Below are 10699 nucleotides of genomic sequence, written 5' to 3'. Positions count from 1 at the left end.
AAAGCCTTTTATCTGCAATGAGTCTGTTTGATAGAAACATTTCTGGTGGGAAAAGGCGTATATTGTTTTATGCAGATTTCTGAATATTCACATGAAAATCTGTCTCAAATTACATGGAAACTTAGCTACTAAGGTGGATATTGATCCAACACCTGCTACTTATTCAAACCAGCCCACTGGGCACAGACGGCAGTTCAACATCTAGTTTCTATTTACATTTCTTTGAGTCGTCAACTAAAGTGAATTCAACATGAAATCAACACAAAATGTCACCTGTCATTGGATTTAGGTTGCCAGTTGGATGAAAAATAACAGAAAATAACTGATGTTGATGGCTTTTTACAAATCCAATCAGTTTTCTACATCTATCATCATCACGTGGATTTGTTTTGTTGAAATGACGTGGAAACAACGTTTATTCAACCAGTGGGAGGCTTGTAAATGACCCCAGGAAAGTGGAACGAGGAACTCTTCATTGAGACAATAATAAACAGCAATCCGTGGGAGAGTTGTGGTGGATATTATAAAATAAGGATCTGCTGGAGTCCAAGTCAAACCAAGATTCTTTATTTCTGAGCTCAGAGAGAATAACAGAATTACACACCGCAGTGTAGACAGTCTGAATTCCTGAAGCATTGGGTGATGAGCACATATCTTTATAGTTTCCTGTTCCTGGGCGGGACTTTATTCATACAAGGACCCAGGTGCAAATTGGTTTACAACACAGAATGATACTCCTAAGAACAGGAGCTTATAATAGGACAGTTTCACAAGGTTAGTCACATAATCAGTTATGTGGACACACATACAATTAACATTTTCCATTACAGAGTCTGAATATTTTCATGTCATTAAATCATCAGTGGGCCAAAAATGCAAATGTCAACAATGGAACAAATGCATCACATCCAAATATCACTGTATTATCTGTAGTGCTGGAGGAATGACACACCCAGATAAACACACACAAAGAGTTTAAAAAGGACCATTTAAACACATGGAATCTGATCTACTTTATATTCAAACTGACATACTCCATATTAAATTCATGTTTTCTAATAAAAACAAACAAATATATGTTTGAGTATACCTTGTACCATTTAATTTCATACGGTAAAAACAAGTAAACACATTATCAGTCAACAATATAAGACAATGGGAGCACTGTGTATGTTCTCTGATGAATTTTAAGTCAATGTGATGTGAAATATCAATATACAAGTAATTCTTCTCTTATGTGTGGATTCTCTCATGACGTTCAAGTGACTGTGATGAGTAATATGTTTTCCCAGTCTGAGCAATTTCTAAGCCTTCTCCTCTGTGTGTAGTCTCATGCGTTCTTTCAGGCTTCCTAAATGGGCAAAAACTTTGCACCCTGGGAGGAGTGGTAAGGCTTCTCCCCTCTGTGTATTTTCTTGTGTTGGTTCAGGTTGCTTTTCTGATTAAAACTCTTTCCACACATGGAGCAGTGGTAAGGCTTCTCCCCTGTGTGTATTCTCTCGTGCCGTTTCAGATACCCTGGCCGATTGAAACCCTTTCCACACTGGGAGCAGTGGTAAGGCTTCTCCCCTGTGTGTATTATTTCATGTTGTTTCAGCTCCCCTGAACGGCTGAAACACTTTCCACACTGAGAGCAGTGGTAAGGCTTCTCCCCTGTGTGTATTCTCTCGTGCCGTTTCAGATACCCTGGCTGATTGAAACCCTTTCCACACTGGGAGCAGTGGTAAGGCTTCTCCCCTGTGTGTATTCTCTCGTGTTGGGTCAGGCTTCCTTTCTGTCTGAAACACTGTGCACACTGGGAGCAGTGGTAAGGCTTCTCCCCTGTGTGTATTCTCTCATGCTGTTTCAGCTCCCCTGACCGCTTGAAACACTGTCCACACTGGGAGCAGTGGTAAGGCTTCTCCCCTGTGTGTATTATCTCATGTTGTTTCAGCTCCCCTGACCGCTTGAAACACTGTCCACACTGGGAGCAGTGGTAAGGCTTCTCCCCTGTGTGTATTCTCTCATGTTGTTTCAGATGACAAGGCTGTATGAAACTCTTTCCACACTGGGAGCAGTGGTAAGGCTTCTCCCCTGTGTGTATTCTCTCATGTTGTTTCAGATGACAAGGCCGTTTGAAACTCTTTCCACACTGGGAGCAGTGGTAAGGCTTCTTCCCTGTGTGTATTATCTCATGATCTTTTAGGTGTGATTTCTGATTAAAACCAATTCCACACTGGGAGCAGTGGTAAGGCTTCTCCCCTGTGTGTATTCTCTCATGCCGTTTCAGATACCCTGGCTGATTGAAACCCTTTCCACACTGGGAGCAGTGGTAAGGCTTCTTCCCTGTGTGAATTCTCTCGTGTTTTTTCAGCTCCCTTGAACGGCTGAAACACTTTCCACACTGGGAGCAGTGGTAAGGCTTCTCCCTTGTGTGTATTTTCTCGTGTTGTTTCAGGTCCCATAACCGGTTACAACCCTTTCTACAGTGGGAGCACTGGTGTCGTCTTGCTGGTTCGGACGTCCCTGGCTCTGGTTCCTCTGAGTCTGGTCTTTCTCCTGCCAAAGACACTGTGTTATGTTTAAATAGAAACCTCCACATGATAAAACAACCTTGCTACGAGGGTAAATCCTAAATCAGATCTCTCAATAACCTGAGGCCAGTTTTAACAATTATAGTGTGATTTTAAAACAAATGTAGAGCTTCCTGGCAATTACTGCTATGTTTACATTACTTATTTTATTCATCCTGTTTTACAAGTCAGAACACAAACTAGACAGTTCTAGGACACTGAAGACACAGACGTCGCTAGATTCCAATCAAGCAGGTGGTTCTAAATATTTTGTGTGGAAGTCCAAAACTTGTTTTTACGTCGAAAATACAAAGCACAAGATACAAAGCACTTGAACTTTGTGAAGCGTTTATTTGGGCTGCAATTTCTAAGGCTGGTAACTCTAATGAACTTATGCATCAGAAGTAACTCTGGGTCTCCCATTCCTGTGATGGTCCTAAAAGTAATGATGGACTGTTGTTTCTCTTTGCTTATTTGAGCTGTTCTTGACATAATATGGACTTCGTCTTTTACCCAATAAGGCTATCTTCTGTATACCACCCCTACCTTGTCACAACACAACTGATTGGCTCAAACACATTAACTTCTTATGGCTGCAGCACGACGCCGGTACACTTATGACAACAGCCAGCTCAAGTGCAGGGCGCGAAATTCAAAATATATATTTCTTTAAATATTTAACTTTCACACATTAACAAGTCCAATACAGCTAATGAAAGATACACATCTTGTGAATCCAGCCAACATGTCCGATTTTTAAAATGTTTTACAGCGAAAACACCACGTATATTTATGTTAGCTCACCACCAAATACAAAAGAGGACAGACATTTTTCACAGCACAGGTAGCATGCACAAAGCCAATCTAACTAACCAAGAACCAACCAAACTAACCAACAAACAACTTCATCAGATGACAGTCTTATAACATGTTATTCAATAAATCTATGTTTTGTTCGAAAAATGTGCATATTTCAGGTATAAATCATAGTTTACATTGCAGCTACAATCAGAAGTTGCACCGAAAGCAGACAGAATAATTACAGACACCAACGTCAAATACCTAATTACTCATCATAAAACATTTCTGAAAAATACATAGTGTACAGCAATTGAAAGACAGGCATCTTGTGATTCCAGACAATATTTCCGATTTATCAAGTGTTTTACAGCGAAAACACAATATAGCGTTATATTAGCTCACCACAATAGCCAAAAACACAAGCAATTTCCCAGTAGCAAAAGTAAGCGATCGTAACAAACAAGCAAAAGATATATAATTTTTGACTAACCTTGATTTTCTTCCTCAGATGACAGTCCTATAACATCAGGTTATACATACACTTATGTTTTGTTCGAAAATGTGCATATTTAGAGCTGAAATCAATGGTTACACCATGTGCTAACTTAGCTACTTTTCCCCATTACGTCCGGATTTTTCCTGACACTTTTTCTGACACACATATTCTGACCAAATAGCTATTCATAAACATAACTAAAAAATACATGTTGTATAGGAAATGATAGATCCATTAGTTCTTAATGAAATCGCAGTGTTAGAATTCTAAAAAATAACTTCATTACGATATGCAGCTTCGGTATAGCTAGAGTACCCAAACGTTGCCCGCCGGCGACTAGTACAACATGTTCGACAGATATATGAAATAGCATCATAAAATGTTTCTTACTTTTGCTGATCTTTCATCAGAATGTTGGACAAGGTGTCCTTTGTCCAGAACAGTCGTTGTTTGGAATTAGAACGGACACTTTCCCTCTTCATTTAGCACGCGCGCTAGCCGGGTGGCACGAATCGCTCCATCGTCAACAAAGTCCGAGAACGGAACACGGCAAAACTCCCGAAAAAATTTCAATAATCTGATTAAACTATATTGAAAAAACATACTTTACGATGATATGGTCACATGTATCAGATAAAAATCAAAGCCGGAGATAGTAGTCGTCCATAACGGCAGCTAAACAGAAGGCAATCCCACTGTCCACCGCACGCCCATCAGAGTACCGGAAATGAGGGACACGTCATACAAAAAGCCTGTATTCCACGTCAGACCAAGATAAACACGAAATTTCTTCTCTCACAGCCTCTTGACATCCAGGGGAAGGTCTATGAAGTGCACGTAGACTCTTACGTTTCATGCCCATGTATAGGCAGGAAGAAAAACAGAGCCTCAATTTCAGACTTTCCACTTCCTGGTCAGGAAGTTTGTGCCAAATGAGTTCTGTTTGACTCACAGATATAATTCAAACGGTTTTAGAAACTAGAGAGTGTTTTCTATCCAATAGTAATAATAATATGCATATTGTATGAGCAAGAATTGAGTAAGAGGCCGTTTGAAATGGGCACATTTTATCTGGCTACTCAATACTGCCCTGCAGCCCAAACAGGTTAAAATCTAGCCACCGTGTCAGATTTCAAAAAGGCTTTACGGCAAAAGCAAACCATGCGATTATCTGAGGACAGCACCCCATCAAACAAACACATGACAATCATATTTCAACCCGCCAGGTGCGATACAAAACTCAGAAATAACTATATAATTTGTGCCTTAAGTTTGAAGAGCTTCTTCTGTTGGGACTCCAATATGTCCCATAAACATCACAAATGGTCCTTTTGTTCAATTAATTCCATCGTTATATCTCCAAAATGTCCATTTATTTGGCGCGTTTGATAAAAAAAACACAGGTTCCAACTCACCCAGCATGACTACAAATATCTAATAAGTTAAGTTACCTGTAAACGCTGTCCAAACATTTCAAACAACTTTCCTAATCCAACTTTAGGTATTTTAAAATGTAAATAATCGAGAAAATTTAAGATGGGATAAACTGTGTTCAATACCGGATAAAAACAACGTGAAGCGCGTGACCTGGAGCGCGCATCAAAACATTAGAGAGCAATAGGCTGGACCCTCGTTCTGAATAGACATACTTCTTCATTTCTCTAAAGAAAAACATCAACCAATTTCTAAAGACTGTTGACATCTAGTGGAAGCAATAGGAACTGCAACCAAGTGCCACAGAAAAGTGCCACACAAAGCCATTTGAAAACAGAGTCCCCTCAACAACAAAAAAATCCTCCTGGATGGTTTGTCTGGGTTTCACCTGCCAAATAAGTTATGTTATACTCACAGACAGTATTTTAACCGTTTTAGAAACTTTAGAGTGTTTTCTATCCAAATCTACCAATTATATGCATATCCTAGCTTCTGGGCCTGAGTAGCAGGCAGTTTACTTTGGGCACACTTTTCATCCGGACGTGAAAATACTGCCCCCTATCCCAAACAGGTTAAGGAAAGAAATTCCACAACTTAACTTCTAAAAAGGCACACATTTTAATTGAAATGCATTTCAGGTGACTACCTCATGATGCTACAGTCCTCCTTTAAGACTCCATGCTACAGTCCTCCTTTAAAACTCCATCATGTTTAGAATGTGTCTGGAAGCGCTACTCTATCTATTCTACTCTCATCCTTTCGGTTTTAATCATATTTATAATAATAATGTTATAATAGGTAATAACTAACTTTAATAACTAGGGTTAATACCTGCCTGGCGCCCCAACAAAATCTTTATCTTTACCCCCCTCTAACAATACTGCTACAGAATTAGCATAGTAGGCCATGTAACTAAAGGTAATCAGAAATATTTAGGATAAACTTATTCCTTGCCACCCATTCTGAAACTAACTGCAGCTCTATGTTAAGTGTTGCAGTCATTTCAGTTGCTGTGGTAGCTGACGTGTAGTGTTGAGTCATCCGCATACATAGACACACTGGCTTAACTCAAATGTCATTGGCATATTGTTGGTAAAGATTGAAAAAAGTAGGTGCCAAACAGCTGCCCTGGGGAATTCCTGATTCTACCTTGATTTTGTTGTACAGGCTTCCATTAATGAACACTGTGTTCTGTTAGACAGGTAGCTCTGGGGCGGCAGGTGTAAAGGTGTAAAGCCATACGTTTTTTTCAGCAGCAGACTATGATCGATACTGTCAAAAGCCGCACTGAAGTCTAACAAAACAGCCCAAACAATATTTTTATCATCAATTTCTCTCAGCCAATCAGTCATTTGTAAGTGCTGTGCTTGTTGAATGAACTTCCCTATAAGCTGAAAGTCTATATTTGTTTACAGTAAAATAGCATTGTATCTGGCCAAACACCATTTTTCTTTTAAAATGTAAGGGTTGGTAACAGGTTGATTACTGGCTTAAATAGCCGACCAAAGGGAGCTTTACTATTCTTGGGTAGTGGAATGACTTTAGCTTCCCTCCAAGCCTGAGGGAACACACTTTCTAGTAGGCTTAAATTAAAGACAAGGCAAATAGGAGTGGCAATATCGGCCGCTATTATCCTCAATCTTTTTCCATCCACGTTGTCAGACACCAGTGACATGTCATTGTTGATTTTTCCCCCCAAAATGTGATTGAAGATGCTCCAAAGATTTTTACTATCATTCTTCATGTCATTTATCTTTGTTTCATAGTGTAGTTTCTTCTTTTTATTCAGTTTAGTCACATGATTTCTCAATTTGCAATAGGTTTGCCAATCAGTTATACAGCCAGACCTATTTGCCATCTTTTTTGCCTCCCTCTTCATCATACCATTTTTAAATTCCTTATCAATCCACGTGGATTTAACGGTTTTTACAGTCATTTTCTTAATGGGTGCATGCTTATTAGTAACTGGGATAAGCAATTTCATAAAGGTGTCAAGGGCAGCGTCTGGTTGCTCGTCATTACACACCACGGACCAACATATATTGTTTCCATTGTTGGAATCGGCTAAACTTTGAACATGGAGACATTAAAGAAGTGATAGGAAGTGAAAGAGACTGGGTGTTATGTCAGAAGTTAATGGTTCTCTGAAGAAAGACAGATGGCTTCGGAATGTGTTGGGTGACGAGAGGAGAGCAAAGTGTGAAACAGGGGAGACAGATGGACATCTGTGGATTAGATGAAGGAGGGGTTGAGGTCAGGACAGATTCTCATCAGGGAGACAAAGGTGTGGTATCCTGTTACCCTCTTTACTCTCTTCCTGTGGAACCATAAGATGTAAGGATTGGAGAGGAGGAGGAATGTCTTACGTGAGATATAACGTGGGGCAAAAAAGTATTTAGTCAGCCACCAATGAACCTTGTGAAGACTTACAGAAAACGTTTGACCTCTGTCATTGCCAACAAAGGGTATATAACAAAGTATTGAGATAAACTTTTGTTATTGACCAAATACTTATTTTCCACCATAATTTGCAAATAAATTCATTAAAAATCCTACAATGTGATTTTCTGGATTTTTTTTCTCATTTTGTCTGTCATAGTTGAATTGTACCTATGATGAAAATTACAGACCTCTCTCATCTTTTTAAGTGGGAGAACTTGCACAATTGGTGGCTGACTAAATACATTTTTGCCCCACTGTATTTCTGGATGGAACAAATGTTGGGTTGTCTGAATTACAGCTGTACAAAACCTTTGGGAATAATTAAACTTGGTTAAAGCTTCTCTAGTGTCCGTGAGTTATTTACTGTGAAAAAAAATAACCTAACAACATCAACAACATAGGAATCACTACAAACATTTGTATGACCTCTTATATAGCACATTAGGCCCAGCCTTTTGGAACTTTGCTTTTCCTAGATATGGCTACTATATTGTGATCACTACATCCAAAGAATCTGGATACTGCTTTCAAACAAATTTCTGCAGCATTACTAAAGATATGATCAAAATATGTTGATGATTTCATTTCTGTACTGTTTGTAACTACCCTGGTAGGTTGATTGATAACCTGAACAAGGTTGCAGGCACTGGTTACAGTTCGAAGCTTTCTCTTGAGTGGGCAGCCTGATCACAGCTTTCCTCCAATATTAGTTAATTAATTAACAGTGTCTGGAGTTAAGTTTGCCTGTTCTACAGTCTTGTAAAGATACGGGGGTTGACTGGGACAGGCAATGTAACATCCATAATGTTTTAAGATAAAGTTTTTGTAAAACAAGCACCTTACAACGGATCATTGAAACTTTCTCTCCAAAACGAACTTTCATCAAGGTTTTATATGGTCTATTGGTTTCTCTCTTTTCATTGGCAGAATCCTTTTTCAGTGTTATGATATTCATAACATCCATATCCACCAGTCTATCTTCCTGTCAACTAACAGAACTCTGCTGGTTGTCCTGGTAACAGATACCAGTCTATCTTCCTGTCAACTAACAGAACTCTGCTGGTTGTCCTGGTAACAGATACCAGTCTATCTTCATGTCAACTAACAGAACTCTGCTGGTTGTCCTGGTAACAGATACCAGTCTATCTTCATGTCAACTAACAGAACTCTGCTGGTTGTCCTGGTAACAGATACCAGTCTATCATCCTGTCAACTAACAGACCTCTGCTGGTTGTCCTGGTAACAGATACCAGTGGGCAGATCTATTTATTTGTTCAAACTGAACTACAGAACTTACTTTGATGAGTCAAATCTGATCCTTTCTTCTCTCCTCCTCCTCTCACAGTTCCACTCAGCCCCGTTGTTTTCCTGCAGTCCACCAGCAGCACAGACAACCTCTTCATACCCAGCAGTAAGGTGCTACCGGGAGAGGCACGACACGGGGACTCCGGGAGGGAGGAAGGGCTAGTGTTGTCCTGGTAACCACAAAGAGGGGACACAGACACATATCATTATGGATGCTGATGTCACTGTTGTCACAAAGTGTTTTACAGAAGCCCAGCCCCCGATAGAGCAAGCTGTATGCTAGACCAGACCAAGCTGTACCATCTGGTGTTCTGATCTGGAGAGACTCTTCTCTGACTCGTCAGCATCAGGATGTTGTTGAGGCTCCCCAGAGGATCCACGATAGTCATGTCTCTCTTCTGTGTGAACGAGAACATCAAACAGATGGTAAACTTATGACCATCTATTGCAATCTTAGAGTCTTACAAGAGGCATGAATATGTCTAAAATGGCCACTTTCATCATATTTTCCTAAAATGTTCTTTGTGATGCAAATGTAAAAGGGTCGTTCCACAAAATGGGTGACTTTTGCATCCCTTTGATATTTTAAGTAGAAAATATGCACCAATATTGAATTTTAAAAGCCTGTTATATTAGATGGGGGAAACTTTAATATAGACCACATGGAGAATTCAATACATCTAATTGAAAAGTCCCAACAAAAAATGTACCAATGGCAGATCGAACCGTTAACAATTTATACAGTACTGAACAACATATTAAAATATAGAACTTCAGTAGAACGCCCCCACAGTTCAACTGCATAGTTTGTGCCCCTGCTTTTAAGAAAGTACTCACTGGTGTAAATCGGATCTTCTGTCTCCTCTTTCACTCCCAAAACGTCTTCCTCCTTCACCTTTATTGAGATAGCATCCTCTTCCTCTCTAAAAGGTTCTTTCTCTTCTTTCACTATAACAGCCTCCTCTTCCTCCTTTTTCATTCTGAAAGATTCTTTCTCTTCTTTCACTGTAATACCCTCCTCTTCCTCCTTTTTCATTCTGAAAGATTCTTTCTCTATACAGCAGACCCCCTCTTCATTAGCAAGGGAGGAGTAGTTTGGTGTGCTCATGGTCAGGGATGTTAGCTAGCTAGCTAGCATTAGCGACTAGCCTAGTGCTAGGCTCAGTATCAATCTTTAACAAGTTTGCAAATTGAACAAGCAAATTAGGTTAAAGTTAAGCAGTTGATACGTCAACCGAAATTTGTTTAAAACACTGAGATTAGCTAATTTACATTAACATGGTCTAAAGCGTCTATATTTCTGTTTTATGTTGGCTAGCAAGCTACCGAGGTGGTTGAAAGAGTATCCGCGTTGTTGTTGGTGAAGAAGCGTCCCGTCCAGTAAATTATACGTCATGCAAGAAGCAACACCTGAAAGACGCACATCGCCATCTGCTGGCTGGAGTGGGTAACGCAGTTTGGAAACAATAGTTTCTACACCTTTTTGTATTGGAAAGAACGTCATAATAATTTAACAATAAGCTGATATATTTTCTCTTCCAAATAATACGTTCCTGTACACAGACGTAGAAGCTCAATATGAATATGTAGATGATGAATAAATACTTATATGAATAGGTAGTGTGTTATTAATACACATTTTCTCTGTTTATTTTTCACATTCGTTTTT

General features: G+C 39.5%; 1 protein-coding gene across 2 annotated transcripts; it reads right to left on the bottom strand.

The window, feature by feature from the left end:
* Positions 1–551: 551 nt before the first annotated feature.
* LOC129849947 (zinc finger protein ZFP2-like) lies at positions 552–10373 on the bottom strand. Of its 2 annotated transcripts, none has more exons than XM_055916632.1 (4): positions 9868–10373; positions 9331–9428; positions 9023–9200; positions 552–2550 (listed from the first exon to the last, which is right to left on the bottom strand). In XM_055916632.1, the coding sequence occupies exons 1-4, from the start codon at positions 10136–10138 to the stop codon at positions 1352–1354; spliced, it is 1746 nt and encodes a 581-aa protein (XP_055772607.1). In that variant the 5' UTR covers positions 10139–10373; the 3' UTR covers positions 552–1351. The 2 variants fall into 2 exon arrangements, with proteins under 2 accessions (XP_055772607.1, XP_055772608.1); XM_055916633.1 differs by having other exon boundaries at positions 552–2538.
* Positions 10374–10699: the final 326 nt, after the last annotated feature.

Source organism: Salvelinus fontinalis, unplaced genomic scaffold (assembly GCF_029448725.1).
Source record: "Salvelinus fontinalis isolate EN_2023a unplaced genomic scaffold, ASM2944872v1 scaffold_1776, whole genome shotgun sequence".
NCBI lineage: Eukaryota > Metazoa > Chordata > Actinopteri > Salmoniformes > Salmonidae > Salvelinus > Salvelinus fontinalis.
Note: the sequence above shows the minus strand (reverse complement) of the source record. Positions and strands in the feature narration are given on the sequence as shown.

Bases quoted from the DNA above. Each gene is read 5' to 3' on its own strand.
- LOC129849947 (XM_055916632.1), bottom strand. From the start codon at position 10,138: ATGAGCACACCAAACTACTCCTCCCTTGCTAATGAAGAGGGGGTCTGC. The intron at 9,429-9,867 runs GTGAGTACTTTC...TCGTTCACACAG, and splicing joins AGAAGATCCGATTTACACCA to AAGAGAGACATGACTATCGT. The intron at 2,551-9,022 runs GTAAGTTCTGTA...AACATAACACAG, and splicing joins ATCAGATTTGACTCATCAAA to TGTCTTTGGCAGGAGAAAGA.